General features: G+C 36.8%; 1 protein-coding gene across 2 annotated transcripts in view; it reads left to right on the forward strand.

Annotated features, from left to right (window-relative positions):
* Positions 1–18195, forward strand: part of dot1l (DOT1-like histone H3K79 methyltransferase) — a 97971-nt gene that overhangs the window by 43291 nt on the left and 36485 nt on the right. For both annotated transcript variants that reach the window (XM_060846057.1, XM_060846058.1), the window contains exons 11-21: positions 190–296; positions 1112–1153; positions 1367–1444; positions 1888–2107; positions 3175–3288; positions 7200–7291; positions 8115–8216; positions 12026–12163; positions 12727–12852; positions 14582–15066; positions 16292–16430. In XM_060846057.1, coding sequence (XP_060702040.1) covers positions 190–296; positions 1112–1153; positions 1367–1444; positions 1888–2107; positions 3175–3288; positions 7200–7291; positions 8115–8216; positions 12026–12163; positions 12727–12852; positions 14582–15066; positions 16292–16430 — 1643 coding nt within the window. The remainder of the gene's footprint in view (positions 1–189; positions 297–1111; positions 1154–1366; positions 1445–1887; positions 2108–3174; positions 3289–7199; positions 7292–8114; positions 8217–12025; positions 12164–12726; positions 12853–14581; positions 15067–16291; positions 16431–18195) is intronic.

The following is an 18195-nucleotide window of genomic DNA, read 5'->3' on the forward strand; positions in this document are numbered from 1 at the left end:
TGAATAAATGACACATTGGGATATATTTGTTCAAATTGAAGCAAATTCTGGAGTTTCTTCAATTATCTCAAGTTTGTTCATTGTTAGTAATTTGGACAAGTTACAGTAAACAATTTTGAATTTGTGTAATATCTAATAGTTCAGATTCCAATAATGTATGACAGACATGTTTGTTTTTGCGCTTTAAAGACATTGGCACTATCATGAGAGTTGTGGAGTTATCACCATTGCGAGGCTCCGTTTCATGGACTGGTAAACCAGTCTCCTACTACCTGCATACAATTGATCGGACAATAGTAAGTATGATTATGTGTTGCTTAAGTTGCTGGTATGTGTCAGTAATTGTTCACAGGCATTGGGAGGGAGTGATGTCATTCATGACTTTTGCTGTGGTTTAAATAGTATATGATTGGTGGGATTGCAGCTGAATAATTCTTCTAAATGTTGTGGAGATATGCTACAGAAGGTAAAACATTGTATGAGCTTAAACTTTTTCATATTTTTAAAGCTGCATTTCCTTCCAGAAATCTTCAAGCTCTTGTAGTTAAATTGATTTATTTCCAGTAGAGTGTTTTGACCTGTGTATGCTGTAGTAACTTTATACATAATAGCAATTCTAGTTTTCCTCCTTGACTGAAAAATGTCTCAGTTCAGTTTAATATAAAAGGGAATGTGGATGGGTTGAATCAATGTCAAGATTGTTTTTGAAGTACTGGGGATTCTACTATTACCACTGGCTGGGCTGATTGTGCAAGTTTTCAGTGAGTTGAGCATGGCCTACTGCAAGAAGTCTAGTTTCTTTCAGTTACACTTAGAGCCGAAGAATATTGCATAGCTTTTCTATCTGGAAAAAATGTCTCATACGTGGTGGTACACTTTATTGAGGGAGATGGATCTTGCTGCTAGAGCTAAGTGTTTTTGTGGTCTTCAGTGTGGTTATCCTTATTTTGATAAGTATGCCTGGGTTTGGATTGAAAGGGTTGGGTACACCTGTCTTGGCTTTTGTTGGATCCATAGCCTGTTTGCCAAATCATCTAACTGGCAATGATACTCTCTTTTTTTGAGGCATAACAATAAGAAAACAAAACATTTCTTTTCTTTTTCATTTCAGCTTGAAAACTACTTTTCTAGTCTCAAAAATCCAAAACTCAGGGTGAGTCGTTTTTAAAGTTGTTGCCAACTGTGTGCAAACCTCATGTATTTCAAGTTAGTGAAGGTTCTACTAAATGTAACATATCTGTTTCTCTCTTGGATTCTGCAAATATAATTATCTGAAATGTACAGTACATTGCAAATCCAATTTCCCACTATCTCTTCCCGCACTTCGCTTATGTATTTCGAATTATAGTTGTAACAATTTTTACAGGAGGAACAAGAGGCAGCTAGACGCAGACAACAAAAGGAAAATAAAGAAAATAAAAGTAGTACAACGACTCCAACCAAGGTATGCTCTACATTCAGTTTGAATGAAATACATTTTAGCAGATTATCCAACCTTGAAGCCATTGCAAAAAGTTTTTTTGGGAGCTGTAATTTGCAGTTCATCATTGACAATGTAATTTGCTCCTCCTTGATTTATTTCAGGTTGGAACTATTGCAGATGTTTATGATGAACTGAATGTTTACTGTGTAGATTAATTTAGCTTTTTAATTATCAAAGTGGTGCTGAGTCAGAAAAAATTAAATATTTAAATGACTATTTGTTGGCCCATTTCACCTTTTGAACTGCTAGGCTTAATATAATTGGCACGGTTGAAAACATTTGGAATATGGTAGAGGAAGCATTACATACTTAGAATCACAAGTATGTTGTGACTTCCTGTGTTAACAGTGAATGGATATTGTATTTTGTTTTTAGTCTAATGGTGTCACAATTATCATTGGCAGGATTCTGGTCCTGAAGAGGATAAAATTGGGGTAACCGGGATCAAAAAAGCATCTTCACCTGCGAAACCACGGAAGAGCAAGATAATTAATAAAAGCAAGAGAATTGCAGTTAGAAAAAGAGGCCGCCCCAAGAAAATGAGCACTGCAAGGAATACCAAGACAAATCAATCTGCACTGGATCTTTTACATGCGCAGACTCTGTCAGCATCCTCACCTCAGGGTAAGTTAAACCTTAGGTCCAATTTGTTTTACTCAATATGGGTCGACAATTTAAAGCTTGATCTGCTGAGTTTGTGCTTGTAGTTGTGTGTTGTCTTAAATGTTAGAGTTGTGTTCACTCAAAGTGTAATGAAATAGGTTTCTGAATTTACCGAGAAAGGTGAGCATATTTGTTTGGGGTTCAAGCAAGATACATCTCAAAAATTGTCCTTGATAATTTGCTTCTTAGTCAGTTGGACTGAATATTTTTTAATTGACTAATATGATGCTTCGTTTGTGGCTGTCCTGAATGTTCCTCCTCCTTTCTAATGGTTTACAGATGTACGAATAGTACATAGTTTAGATGAACTAATCACTTCAGTTGTTCCACAACTTAAATGATTCTTGGGAGAGGTTGCTGTGCAAGTTTTGAAAAGGGTTAACTGAACTTTTATTGCACTTGGATGTTAACCTGATTGCTCACTGATTTATCCTATAGTTTTAAAAGTGTACTTTATACTACACATTTTGAATGTCCGCTCTCTCCTGCAATATATGTACAGATTGCAGGTCCCCACTTAAAAGGATATCCTTACCAGAATGTGGTATTTATTACATGTTTATAAAGATACGTGATCACTAAATTTCATCACTTTGAGTGGTTGCTGATGAATCTTATATCAACTGTTAGAAGACATGTAAATTTTATAGAATAAGGACAATCTGGATGCATAAATGGAAGTGGACAGTAATAGCATTTAAAATATTGATGTTAATCACGAATTCATGATCTGAAACTAAATTTAAAAAATTTCTCATGCCAATTAAGTATTTTATTTCCTTTTTTGATTTTGTACTTTAACATTATAAGACAAACGTTTTGTTACAAATATTCTAATTGCACAGATGAAGTCCAGTGTTAATTTCATGTTGCTGGAGATATGATTAGTGCAGGTATTGCAGTAATATTTTAGTAGTTTTAAATGATGATTTATATTCAAGCCTGAGCGATATTTTGTTTTGCCATCAGGTTTAGACTTGATTATAACTGTTAGTTTGTGAAAATTTTGTGCTGATTTCATTTTTCAGATGCGTACAAGTCACCTCATAGTCCATTTTACCAACTACCTCCCAAAGTGCAACGCTATTCACCCAATCAGTTTTTACTGGGTCCTACACCACCTGCACTACAAAAGCTGCTAGGTATGTACTGCTGCTTTTTGATATTTGTCTACATGTAATTTTATGGCTATTCGATCTTAATTACACAAATCGTTGTTTTTTTCTGCTATTCAAGCAGTTATCAAGGTGCCAGCATTGCAGAGGAACCTTGATTATCCGAATTAAATGGGTGCGCATTATTTCGTTGGGTAAATTGATTTCCTCTGTGGCTCGGGATTTTTCTGTTAAGTCTGCTCCCTGTTCAGTAGACTAGGCAGCAGCACACCACATGTGAGCCCCCCGCCCCAATTCTGCCCACTGTCCGAACCCCTGGCCCCCTCTCTTCCCACCCCAGTAAGACTGCTGTGGGGTAAGTCTTCAAACAGCATGCACACAACCTTTTGCTGCAACCTTTTTAGAAGTTCCACCTCTGCCATGTACAGGACAATGTTGGATAGATTATCTAGGGAAGGGAGGTTTAGGCTTCACTCCTATAGAACTCCCAGGGGAAATGTGGGAGAGAGAGAGAGAGAGAGAGAGCGAGAGGTCTGTCATTTAGAGACAGTGCCTGGGCTCCCATCGATGTCCAGGACTGTTCTCCGTAGCATTTCAATAAGCCAAGTTCATTTTTAATCATTGCAAACAAAAGACAAGATCAAGGTTGAAATAGCTGTTTGATGTAATGGTTCTACTGGGATATTGAGATCTCCTTGGGATAATCTGAAATTCGGATAATTGATATTCAGATACTTGAGGTTCATCTGTATTTTGTTTAATCTCTGTTACTGTAGTTCCATTTTCTAACTCCTGCAACTTCACTTTAGTTTTACCAGAATTCAAATTGCCCAATTCTTCAGCCTTTTCCAATTATTTTCACCTGACATAATTCTCCAGTCCCGTTCTTGACTGGACCTACTTGATGTAATTATAGCTATACAGTTTAATTGATCATTTGCATCTTCAGTTCTATTTGAAGAAACCTAACTCTTTTTTTGTAAACTTTGTTACTCTCCAGTTGGAATTAAAATGCTATCACTGTCGCTTTCAAACTCCAAGTTGGAGATGATTGGTTAACAAACCTGTATCAATCACTGAGATTTTGGTGCTTATTGTATCCATTTTGCTCTTGATGTGACTAAGGAAATTAATTAATCGATTTTATTCCTTCTATTATCTACCTGTTGGAAAACTCAAAAGTCTCTTGTCAACACAAAATAGGCTACATTCAGGTTGGCCACACTGTCTCAAACTGTCATAACTTGTCCTTTTCAATGTCTCTGAAATGCAGCTTAGATCCCTTGCTTACAAATCAGATTTACAGGTATTTAATGTTGCAACTCTGGTTTCCATTATGGAGCAAATGTTTGAAGTACAATGCAAATTGCACTGTAGAACCTTAGTTTGTTCATTTACAGGACAAAAAATAACCATTTTAACTACTTCAAGAATAGACACAAGGAAGAAGTGTATATTTGCGCACATGATTTGAGCAGGGTTATGGTGTGAAAACTGTGCCTATGTAATTGTACATTTAAGAGTGTGGAATTGGTGTAAATGGTTGCAATAAATAGTTAGTCAATTTCTTGGAAGTTATGTGAAAGGAACCAAAGATGGAAATTGAAATTAACATTTTTGGGCTTGTTAGTTTGAATAAATGTCAGTGACTTGGATAATGTTTGAATTCTTGACATGACATGAGAACTTCTGTAAGTTTAAGTAATGCTACAATTACAGTGAGAAATTCTTTCATTAGCCAAGTAGATTCTTAACATTTCAGTCACTGGTGTTTGAGGATTAGTAACACTGACCTGTAGATACTGATTGTAGCTTGCTTACCACATTGACATGAGCTTATGTGAAGTAGACTGAAATAGTGCTGATTGTAAATTTGGGTGTCCTGGTCAAAGATCTTTTATTTTTAAAGGAGTGATTTTTTATTTTTATTTTGAAGCTTTGGTTTGAATACTGGGCCATAGGACTTTTATCCCTCGTGCCTTAGCAAAAGTGAGTTTAAGTACATTTAGTAGTAATGGTTCCTTCGTGGATGAAACCAGCTGACCTGTTTTTGCTCTAGTTTAAAATTATGAAGAAAGCTGGCAGGAATAAAATCCATTAGACTGCTTGCACTTTATTAACCAGAAACTGATGCAATGTGACAGGTCTCTGTTACGGCCAAATGAATGGATAGACCTTTGAAGCTGAGCAACCTTCGTTGATCTTGGCTGAAGATTGCAATCTCCAAGGCAAAAGTATCCCCCTTCTGTATAACCCAACCACATGGGATGCTGCTGGTAAAATTGTGTTTATTTTTAACTCCATTACATCTATCTGAACCAAGTTAGGATGAAGTTTTTATGTTGTTTTTTTTTTGCCTTTTTAAAGAAGTATGAAGTTAGTCTAGAATGGGAGAACAAAAGCAATATTTTAGAGAGATTGGTGAAAAGCAGCACATCATAAGGAACAGAATAGAAAATTCTCCATCACTTTGCAGGGAAGCGAATTGCTGATGGTGAATTGCCAAGATTTTGGGAGCAAGCATAGGTATTGGTGCAAGGATTGGGGGTAGTGGAGAATTGCAAAGGGACGAAGAAGCAAAGTGTAGAATTAGAGAAAGTTTCAAATTTTGAAATGGCAATGCTGCAGCATTTAGTTAGTAGAGTTGGGAAAGGATAGACAATGTTGAAATGCAGATGTTCATATGGATGAATAAGCAACATGCAGTTGATGCTTGTGGAGGTTAAAGCTGGGACGCCAACTGTAAGATGTTGAAGAATATGGGACGAGATCAGATTAGGACACTTTTTTCAAGTGTTGGACGAGTTGGACTGAAAGATTGGTTTCCATGATGTATAACTGTTGAGAAAAATTCATCTTTGAGGTCATGAAGGCTTGCAATTAATGTTCTATTAAAAAGATAAATTGTACAAGTGAAAAATATTGCAAAAGTGGAAGAAACTCATTGAAGTGAGCTAGTCATGCCCAGCGCTGCTTGAGACGATCACCAGCTGGGTTCACAGATTTGAAGCTGGATATATTTATTAGGAATGAATAGCATGAGTTGGTAGTTGGCCAGAGAATTTTAGTTACTTCATGTCTGTCTTTTCATTTTCATTTTGTTGAGCAAGGAATAGATTCTGTCGACAGTGGATTACAGCCGAAATATATTGGCTCAGGCTGCTATTGTCGATATAAGAAGGTGGAAAGGTTGAAGGAAATTGAGGAATGGGGAACTATTTCTAATTCCACAATATGTGATTTACTTTTGATCAGTGGGGCTTGGTCCTATGGATGCAGTGAATGGAATGTTTTAAGGATGAATTCTGGTACTTGAGGTTTGGTGATGGTAGGCAGTTTCCCATAAATTATTTTCTTTGGTGTCAAAGTGTCAAGTTATTACTCCTTGGATGTTGGACTGCCTTGCTGTTTCCTCCTGTTGTAACTATGACTCTGATTTTTACCCTCCAGTTATTTTACTTTATTGCATCTGCTTTGTATGTTGCCAGAGTGAAAGCTGACTGTGGGAAGAACAGTGTGGCTCTACCAGATGACACACATTAGCATGGAGTGATAGAGTACATTGTGCATTAATACTCATCATCTTCAAAGTGCACTTGTGTAAACTGTATTGATGCAGTACTTGGAGAAGTGACCAGGTTTTAAATTCTGTTGTTGAATTTGATTTACATGTCCTTTTTATTGCTAAACTATTAATGTTTCTTCTTCTAAAGTTTCCATTTAAGTACTTGGAAAGACAACTTTTGTAATTTCGTCAATTACTTTATTGAATAAATCAATCAAGTGTTCTGGATTCTTCAAAATTCAAAATACTGTTAACGTTCTGAAAATTTTCTTCCAAGTACATGAAGTTGTTTTTTCAGTTTAATATGTTTTAATTTTAGGGATGTATTCATTTTAAAGAAGATAATGTATTAACTAATCTTGGTCAAATACAGAGTCTTTCAGGTTACAGTATCTTCAATTTATGGCATATATGAAGACACCTCAGTACAAGTCAAACTTACAGCAGTTGTTGGATCAGGAAAAGGTACAACACTTGGTCATTCTTCATTAAATTCTGATAGTCAGTGAAACTTGTATGATTTGCTTAAAAGGACAGGATACCTTGTCAAAGCTTTTGGATGCAAAGTTTGCATGCAGCTATGTATGGCCAACTAGTGAAGTTAAGTTTACTGCATAGTATCTCGGCGAAAGTGAGTGTAGGTGGAATTGATAAGTTCTTTTACCAGATCAAAACTTCACTAACTGCCCAGCACCCGGCAAGCACTGCCATATCTAATTTGATTTTCTATTTCCTATTCCCCACCCCGTCACTTTATTCTGCTCTGTTGTGAACAACCTTCCCCCATCACTACCACCACCTCCTTGCTCATCCACCCCTACTGGTCCTATGCTTTTTATTTTCCTCACTCTCATTTTTCACTTCCTCTGCAGCTCTGAGGTTTAATTTGTTATTATTTACGCCCTCTACAGGTACTTGTGCAAAGGACAAATTTCTTTTTGTGATCAGAGTCTTAATTTTGATTTGATGTCTTAAGTGGAGCAGAGGACTTGATTTCCTTTTGGAATGTTCACCAGGAAGGACAGTTCATGCAATGTCAAGAAACTCAAGTTCACACTTAATAATGCCATTAGGAGAAATCTAGGATTTTTCTAAAAAGATCCTTGAGAAAATCTCTTGTTTCATTACTTTACTTTTCTTTTAAAACAGAAGCAAATTAACTTTAGCATGACAACCCTTAGCATGACCAGACTTAGTGTAGAAATTGATGGAATTGTTTGATGTTTGAATTTGAGAAAATGATAACCCTTCAGTTTGCAATTAACACCAAGTAATTTTTTTTTTGCAGTTGAAGAACATGCAGTTGACAGGAACAGCGCAGCAATTGTTCAGGCACTGTCAGACACAGAAAGAAGAAGTCAGGCTTCTTTTTCAGCAAAAACTTGAAGAGGTATAAGTTATGTGGCCACCTCTATAACTTTGAAAGTTACTGAGCCAGGAAGGTTTTCTAAGTATAGAATTTAGTTTCCCATTTTATCAGCAAAAGAGAAATTTATGTTTTCAAATGGTTCAACTCCTTGGAGTTCTGAGGAAAAGTCATGATGTTAGAGACAAAATGGGCATTGTCTATTTGGTTGCTTTTGTTGGACGCAATAAATTCTGTTCTTTTGGGTTTTGTGCTCCCATCTTTACCCATGGAAAAAGTATATAGTCGGCATGGTCCAACGGGTCAGTTTCCATACTCTGTAGGTCCATGAATCTGGCTGTAATTATACCCCTCAAAGTTAATTGAATTGAGATTCAACTGCCCTTTTTAGTAAGAAGAATTTCACTTGAGAGTCCTTAGTCCCAGCCATTTGAGATTTTGTCTGCCTCCACTGAAGAGTTGATGCAATGGATGGAATAGAGAGACCTTTACCATGTTACCAACCTAACATTTTAAAAAGAAAAATGGGCACTTCTGCAATATGTAAGGACGTGCATTGGAAGCAGTGGCTCAGCCTTCAGTCAGCCATGAAGAAATGATGCTCGCTGTTCATCTCTTATATCTGCCCAGAGGATTTCTTGTGGAATATAGAGTTGTGATGAGCTAAAACTAGTGTTTCTACTAGCGCTGTCCTCGCCACAGGGCATCTGTGAAGAAGTCAAGAAACATCAAGACAATGAAAAGAGAATCCTGAATGAGGCTTGCAGAATATTAAACCAAGAAGTATAAAAGAGTACTATTTCATAACTGATTTAATTGGAATACTGTTTTAGAGTATAGCATAAAATGGTTTTCACAAAATTATCAACAAAAAGGAAAGCTAATCTTTCATAGCATATTTCTTTACTTATTATTCATGAGTTGTTTGAATGATTTGCCTAGGGTTTCTTTGATTTTAAATAAAAGGGACCAACGTTAACCATTTTTGTCAGTGAAAGTTAGAGTAGAAGGAAACAGTCTTCATGGATATACTGTATATACTCGTCTATAGGTCGACCTCTTATTTTGGCCCAAAAGTGGTCTATTTCATATAACTGTTGTGTAAGTCAGTCCTAGATTTTCAGGGCCCTCTTTCTGACCATATACGCAGTCTTAAAGGGAATGATTTGCACATTTTTGATTCCAATACAATACCTGTGCATCACATGTTACACGCACCAGTATATATTTGCACACTGATTTTCAAATCTTTCAATTGAATGTTGATAACTATATATACTGTATATACATACTGTATGTATTCATTTATGGAAAACTTACATTTGACTTGTGCATGCAAATTTCTACAGTACCTTATAGCAGGCCTAGACCTTGTCTTCCTGCTGTTGCTTCAGTTGCTTAGAAGTAGGTGCTGCGTACAGTTGCACTCTGAACTTCAAGTAAAATTCTCCCAAATTCTTCTGACAAAATGGCATCATGAAGAAACAAGCATACAGCACAGTTTAAGCTAAAAGTTATTAAAGTTGCAAAGAAAAACAAAATAGTATAGCTGCAAGGAAGTTTTGTGTTTATGAAAAACTTGAACAAGTTTGGAGGAAAAAAAGCCTTACAGGTAAAGGCTATGCCAAAACAGAAGTATGCAAACTGAAGAAAGCTGAACAAGTGGTCACAACTAGAAGAAAAGATTGCTGACTGGGTATTTGTGCCGTTAGAACGGAAGCATAATGACTTGACAATGTATAAGAATACGTGCCAAAAATGACATGACAAAAAAATTGCAAAAAAAAAAGCCAGTGCTGATGGTACAGTGGGTTTATGAAAAGGTATGATTTTAGTGTTTAGATAGAAAACCAAGATTGCCCAATATCTATCAGCTGAACTTAATAGGTTAATTGGGTTCCATTGCTTTGTATTCAGAAATTGGAAGAAAAATAGGTGCAGGCTCTCGTGCATCGACAATATGGACAAAACCCCAATGAACTTTGTGCCAGGGAACAGAACTGTGAACCAGATTGGAGTAAAAACAGTTTTGGTTAAGATTGCTGGCCTTGAAAGGAGTTGATTCACTGTGGTGCTTGCTTGTATGGCAGATGGAACAAAGGTAAAGCTTCTGGTGATTTTTTTTTTGAAGCGGAAATCTCTGCCTAGACAAATTTCCGAAAGGCATTGCCCTCGTCCATGGAAAAGGGTTGTTGATGAAGATGGCTGGATTAGGGAGGTCTGGAATATGTGACTAGGTGGACTTTAGAAAGGAGAAAAGCTTACTGGTTTGGGATATCTTCAGATCACATGGAGTAAAATGTTACCAATTAACTTCGAACTTAACAATAATGTCATTGCAGTAATTCCTAGAAGTCTTATGAGCATATTGCAGCCACTGGATGTTAGAATCAAGAAACCTTTTAAGGACTTAGGATGGAAGAAATGGTTCACTTGAATGCAAGAATGGGGAAAAAAAGCTTCACTAAAGATGGCAACATACATGTTCTGTCATTTGCAACTGTATGTGAGTGGATTGTTGAGTCCTGGAAGGAGATGAAAACTGAAATTATTGTGAAAACCTTCAAAATATTTGTAAATGCTTTTAGATGGTATGGAAGATGGCTATTTATGGTCAAATGGAAGTGAATACAAAATCAATTGATGATCCCCTTGACAGTGCAAATGAAGATGATCTATACGACGATATGTTTGACCCAGACGACTGGAATGAATTATTCAGTGGTGTAACTGATGATGATGGTGAATTTGAAGGATTCTAATGGACTTTTGCGTGTATCGATAACTTATTTTAGCAGCTATCCATAATATTTCTGTATGGTGAGAAGAGTTTTGCTATCGATATCAGTTTTTTGTAAAGTTATTATTGTGTATGATCTCTTTCTAATAAAATACTATCAGTCCGGTTTTTTTTTTCAGTTTTTACTGCTCTGTTTTTATTTCATAAATTGTGTTGCACGAATATCCCCAGTAGGTGACCTGACCACGTATTGGTATGCCTATTAACGTTGTCTACATATGTGTAGACCTACATGAGTTTTATGGTGCTGGTAACTGGAATACGGTATGACAGTACCGTTTTACTGTAGCAGGCGGAATGGAGACATTTATTTTGTAGATAAATATTCATTGGCCATAATTCTTTTTCCTTTTGTCATTCATGATTTTATATAGAGATCTGGCTCTTGTTTGTCCATTTTTTTTTTGACTCCTGCCAAGCATGAATTTCATTCCCTCAAACAATACCTAGTGTATAAGTTGACCCCCTAATTTCAGCATTTTTAAAAAAATCTTTAATCCGACCTATACATGAGAATATATGGTGAATTATTTCAATATAGTAGTTTTTTGCCTATAACATTTACTAATTTTGTTCTAATTTTATGTTGAGGCTGTTTAGTTGAAGTAGGACTGCGTGTTCCCTTGTCCATGTTTTAGCTGATTTTTACTGTTATCGGAAGTTGCCAATGTACCATTTCATTGTGGTGTCAGATATTGCAAATTTGTAACTTTGCCTTAACTGAAAAATACTAAGTATTAGTACAAGATAGGTATTTACCCGAACAAACATTGTTCTGAATGGCTTTGGCTATGTTGTATGGTTTTAGATCCAATCAACAGACTGTGTATTAAATGCAGCAACAAACAAGTTAATTTTCCAAATTACTTCAGTCAAAAATGTGATGCAGAATTTGGAACTAAGCCTTTTGCTGAAAGTTAATTGAACAAATCAAAAAGATACATGTGCACTGATTAAGTATGTTGTTAAGAGCCTTCTCAGTTGTGGAGCATGTTAAATTGATACTTTCGATCACTCGTTTTATCCTCTGCAGTTGGGTATAAAGGCCATGACATTCAATGACTTACTCCAAGCACAGAAAGAGATCATCGCTCACAACAGGCAGCTAAAAGAACAGACAAAGCAGCTGGAAAAGGATAATGGTGATCTCAGGAAACACAGTCTACAGCTGGTAATTATTTCATGGGTTTGGAGTGGGATATAATTAAAAACATGATATTTTTGAATCTTGCTGCAGGCTGAGCCACTTGACCCTGTTGTGAGTTGCAATTAGAAGACATATGTTACAATACAAGTTATTGTTAGATTGAGCTGTGATTTTTAAATTTAATGTAGTGTTGGATACACTAATGTTTTTGCAATGTGATTATGGTTTTCTACAAAGCAAACTTCTTTCCAGGTTCCAAGGAATGTAATGAATTATTTGTGCTCCATTCTGATTGCCATCCGTTTGTTGTGAGCTGCTGGGTAGAGATGTGCAGCTTTGCCTTAGAGGCAGAAACTGAAAAAGCCACTATTTTATTCCCTTGCAGCTCCTCAAAGACAGTAGGTGGTCTAGCTAGCAACGAGGGTTTGGTTTCCCTGTGCAGCATTTCTAAAATGAAATTACTTGAGTTGACCCGAAGCGAGTTTGGGGTAATGTAATTTAAGTTATGAAGAATCTTGAAAGGCAACATTTTATTTTGATCAAGGTTGATGAAATGTATTTTTTTACTTGGGTCACCAATGTTACAGCTGAAAGCCCGATGTGAAGAGCTAAATTTGGATTGGTCCTCGTTGTCTTTGGACAATTTGCTGAAGGAGAAACAAACTTTGAAGAGCCAGATCTCAGAAAAACAAAGGCACTGCTTAGAACTACAGGTAAGATAGCAACAAACTTTTACTTTAGTCATTTCTAAAGCAAGAAGTCTGTATTTTTGCATAGGCAGTGGCTCTTGGATGAATCTGATTGCAAATTGAAATAAAGACCACCTTTACACAAAGGACACCGCTAACTTGTCAACCACTTCCCTTCAATATGATAAGGAGGAAAGATGTAATTGTTGCACTGTTTGTTCCATTTATATCTGAGATGCCTTTGAGAATGAAGGAGAGTGTAGAAACTTGATCTTTACACGTGCAGTTGTTTAGTATTGAGTTTTAAATGCAACGGTACACAAGTACATGCTGATGGACGCTAAGTGGTAGCTATTTCTGTACTCGCTGGACTTGGGGGAAAGTGCACTGTTATAGTATGCTCAACCCACCACTGTGCACTTAAGCATTTTCGTTTTAGAGTCCAGTAATGTGGCCATTTTGCTTTTGTATCTGTCAGATACTGAGGCTGACAAAAATGGGGAATGGGAATTGGCTACGTTCCTCTTGCAGAAATGGTTGTTTTTAGTTAACTTGAGGTTTTGTAGCTATAGGACTTGTGGAGGTTTTTGCTTCCTGTTTAATTACTATTAAAAGGTCTCTAGTCTTTCTCCATTGTCCTGTGCATGAGGTTAGAAATTGATGAAACTGTTTTCCTGGTTTAAACAGCCGCTGCTGAACTTAGAACCTCAAACATTTGAGAAGAGAAATGTTAACCCTTTATTTAAAGATGTTGAGTAACTTAAGAATCAAGTTTTTGTTATCCCAGATAAGAATAATTAAATCTTGGGGAAATTTCATGGTCTATTTGAGAAGTTAGCCAGTCTTGCAAATGTTAAATTGACACTTTGCACCCATACCCCTGATACCACCCATCACTCACTTGACATTGTATTAACTAGGAAATGGGTAAAATGATTGTAAACATCATGATAACTGGCAGCATTGAATTTTTGTGTGAGTCTCTGTTTTGCAGTGCATCATAGGATATTATTACTGTGCACTTGACCAAATGAAACTTTTTTTTTGGGACAGTGATTAAAGTCAGTTTATGATTAATGCTGCTCAGAAAATAAAAGTTATTTTTATATCTATATTAGCAGAGTGTTTGTTTGTGCTGGCTGCGACAAATTGTGGGGGATCCTAATGTGAAACAGCTGGATTCACAAAGGATGGCATCCAGTAACACTGTTTATTGAAGCTTACAGATTTCTCTTTAGGAAATCCAGTTTTATGTGGGAACTGTTTATGGCATAAGCACCCCTTATTTGCATTTGTTTGTCCTTTTTTTAGCATCCTTTTTATATTGTTTGTATTCATCATCTCTGTTCAAGGATCATTTAATTGTTTTGTATGAAGCTCTTTTATGAAATGTTATAATAATTGACTTGTAGCATTCTTAATGGAGATGTCAGGCTTGATGTGTTCTTTTGTACCTTTTTATCACTTAGTTGTGTATAAAATATATGATTTTCACTTTGATCTGAATATGAAATTCATCATTTTATTTTTCATGTCTCTGAGGCGATGGCTCTGGTAATATGCTCCCCGTATAACACTGCTGACAATGTTTAACTGAGCTAAAATCCAACATGTATTTCAAGGCCATTCCACCTGCATTTTCATAGTTTCACATCTGAAGTCTATGCTGTGGTAATTTAAGCATTTGGAGATACAAGATTAAGAATGTTTGTTTGCTTTTTTTCCCCTCTTTCTTGCTCCCTGGCATTCTTAGATCAGCATTGTGGAGTTGGAGAAGAGTCAACGACAGCAAGAGTTAATACAGCTGAAGTCCTATATGCCATCAGATGACACACCTCTTCAGCTGCACCACAAAAACAAAAACTGTGAGATGGATGCAGAAAGAAACAGATATCAACTGGAGATTGAATGTCCTAAAATTCCAATGGCAAATATGAATGGCCTGAGTCCTGAACTCTCTATTAATGGAAGTGCAACTCCTTTTGAAATTCACAGTTCTTTAAACCGGCCTCCTTCCAAATCACAGAATGTATACAACACTGTATTTCCAGACCAGGAGAATGGACTGTGCATCCCAAACATTCTGAGTAAACACAAAGCAGACAGATTACCAAGTCATTCTCTTCCTGATTACACCAGATTTTCTCCAGCCAAAATTGCACTTCGTCGACATTTGAACCAAGATCATACTGGAAGTGAAAAGCTTGCCCGTGAAGTACAACAGACCTGTGCCCAGAGGTCAGTGACAAATGGCATTTTGAAATGAGAAAGCACTGTTAAGATCAGTTCTGGGTTGTTTCTAAATGGTAGTCCACACCAGTGTCAGTGAATATCATCAACATTTATTAACTATTACATAGAGGAGCTGGCAAGGGAAGACATCTCTGGAACGCTGCACAATCAAGTCCCAGTTCCATGCGGTCTGTTGTCATTATCACATTGCTCCCCTCAAGCATGCTTAGTAGTTACTGTTTGAGTAAAAGGTTTAGTTAACTATTGATTCCAGAGTGTTTTGACTCCTCCAGCAAGTGATATCTCTAGCCCCTGAGAGATACAATTATTGCTTATTTAACATTTTAAAGAATATTAATTTGCATGAAGTTGAATTTGTAAATGGGTGTTTATTGGGTGCATTCTCTAGACATGTTTTCATTGTTTTGTGTTACCTAAAATGGAGAGTAAATATAATTTTTATTTCCCACAATTCTAGCCATATAATGTAGTTGGCTGTAGCCCACAAAGGGCTGTAAATATTTCTCTCTTAGACAGTTAGCTTTTTAGCTTGAGAGGTGCCCAAACATCATGTGGGGCAAAATAAGGAGGCAGGCTTTATGAACTACCACAACAATATGATCAAACAAAAATTTTAAAATATAACTCCTCAAAGTAGAACGTGAGTAATAGCATATAAAACAGAAAAACAATTTTTTCCCTGAGTAATTGGGAGGCCTAGAATTCAGAAGACCAGTGAAATTTAGCGTGCTTTACTAGCAAATGTTTGTTTACTTTGCTAGTTCTCAAGAAATAAAAATGCTTTTCTGTGATACTGCAATCCAGGAATAGAACAATTCTAAATTGAAAATATGAAGAAGTGCACACAGGCCAGTCATCGATCATCTTGTGGCTTTAAGATTGCACTCCTCTTGCTACAAAGCAAGCAGCTCTCGGGAAATGTATTATGATTCTCAACTAAAATGTGTAGAGTTCTAGAAATTTTAATTTCCTTTTTGCAAACTGAAGTTCGTGTTCAGTCAATTATTAGTTTGAAATCTGATAAATTTCTATTACCTCAAGAGATGTGGGGCAAAGGTGTGTGTATAGCAATTTTGTCAGTGATTAATTAAGGATCTAGTTAAGTGATAGAATAAGTTTCCGGGTGGAATGTCCTGTTTCCGTATTGTAGCAATTCTCCAAGGGTACCAAAACAATGTATTAAGTGTGTATTTACGCCATTGTGTTGCAGGATTGAAAATCTAAAAGAAACTGGCGCGCCTCATCAAAGTCCAGGAATTCCAAATGGTGTTCAGAATGGTTTGAGTGAACTGCAGCAGCCGTCATCCCCTGTGTCCCAGCAGATCACATGTGAGAAAAGTGCAGAGAAGGTATAGTGCTCATACTTTTTGTTTTCTTTGCAGTTTTGTGAAGTTTATGGTGGGGTGTGATTCGTGCTGATTTTGATTTTGCAACAAACTCTTGATGGTGTTTTTCTGTTTGGATTTGAATTTCACCATTTTATACATTGTTGTCTGTTCTATGTTAAAGCTGAATTCAGTCAGAAGTATAGCAACAAATTTGGTCTTAGCTTTATGATTTGTGTTGTTACATAATAACGATATAAAGCAGATTATTATCACGAGGGTTGGAAAGAGAAGGAAATAAGCAGTCAGTGCTTTTTGAGTGGAAACAATCTTTTCCCAACTCATTTGGTGATCTTTCTTAATCTGTTATTAGTAGAAAATGACCTAGTGTGACCGTTTTTAGAATCCCTGAAAGTAGTAGTGATCATAGCTGCGATGCTTGCTTACACTCCATTTGATAGACAATTATGCTTTTCTCTGACGCTGCCGCGTTATCATGGGGAGCAGCAAAAGATTATCCAACAAAAAGATTGATTTTTTTTTTTAATTATGGAGGTGTTTTCGCCCACCCTGATTTTGTACTGATTGGCAGTCGCTGGAAAAGATGTTACAAGTTGTAAGGATAATGTGGATACACATGAGATTATCCACTTTGGTAGCCAAAATGAGAGAGCAGATTATCATTTGAATGGCAATAGACTGGAAAAGGTGGAGGTGCAACAGTTATTGAAAGTATGCATGTGGCTGTGCAAGGCACCGAAGAAAGGGAATGATATGTTAGTTTTCATAGTGAGAGGGTTTGATTACAGGAGCAGGGCTGTCTTGCTCAGGCTCTGTACAACTGCAACAAGATCGTACTTGAGTATTGTGTTAAGCTTTGATCTCTATCTGAGAAGGATGATCTGACTGGAGGGAGTGCAACAAGCGTTTACCAGACTTTCCTAGAATGGCAGGTATGGTATGAAGAGAAGACTGGATTGGTTAGGACAGTATTCACAACCTGAGAAGAATGATGGTTGGACCTTCTAGAAACGTATGAAATGCTAACAAAACTAGAGTAAATGCAGGAAGGATATTCTGGATGCGTGGGAGTCCTGAACCCAGGGATCACAGACTAAGGATACAGTTCTTCAGAGTGGTTAACCTGTGAAACTCTCTGCCAAAGACCGGTTGAGGCTAAAGCACTAAATGTTTTCAAGAAGGGGTTAGATGTCGTTTTCAGGGTTAAAGGGATCCAAGAATATTGGGAGAAAGCAGAAAGAGGCATGATTAGCCATGATCAGATTTAATGGCCAAGTAAGCTCAAAGGGTTGTATGTCCTATCCCTGCTCCTATTTTCAGTATTTGCGTGTGGTATGAATCTGCATTAAAGTCAGGAAAGCAGTTTTGCTGGAAAGAACTACTCAGCATATAAACAATCCGTTGTACCACAAGGAAACGCACCTTTCTAGTTGCAAGTCGAGAAAACGATTGTGCACAAGCTTAGGCCTGCACATGCACAAAATGATGCATTCTGTCAAATGAATTACACCAAGGCTTAATTGCCTTCCTTATCATTGTTTACCTCTAGTAGCATTTATACTAGCAGGTGACGATTATTTCTTCATGTTTGTGACTTATGCTTTACACCAGTTTGGTCCTAAAGCCAAGTGTCTGATTATAAGTACTTACTGTTTGTAATGCCTCATGGAACATTAAATATGATTTGGCTTCAAGAAACTGAAGTCATCCATAGTGTTCTTCAGCATTCACATCTGATCTTTGAACTTCCAAACTGAATAAATTCCAA

Source organism: Hemiscyllium ocellatum, chromosome 28 (assembly GCF_020745735.1).
Source record: "Hemiscyllium ocellatum isolate sHemOce1 chromosome 28, sHemOce1.pat.X.cur, whole genome shotgun sequence".
Classification (NCBI taxonomy): Eukaryota; Metazoa; Chordata; class Chondrichthyes; order Orectolobiformes; family Hemiscylliidae; genus Hemiscyllium; species Hemiscyllium ocellatum.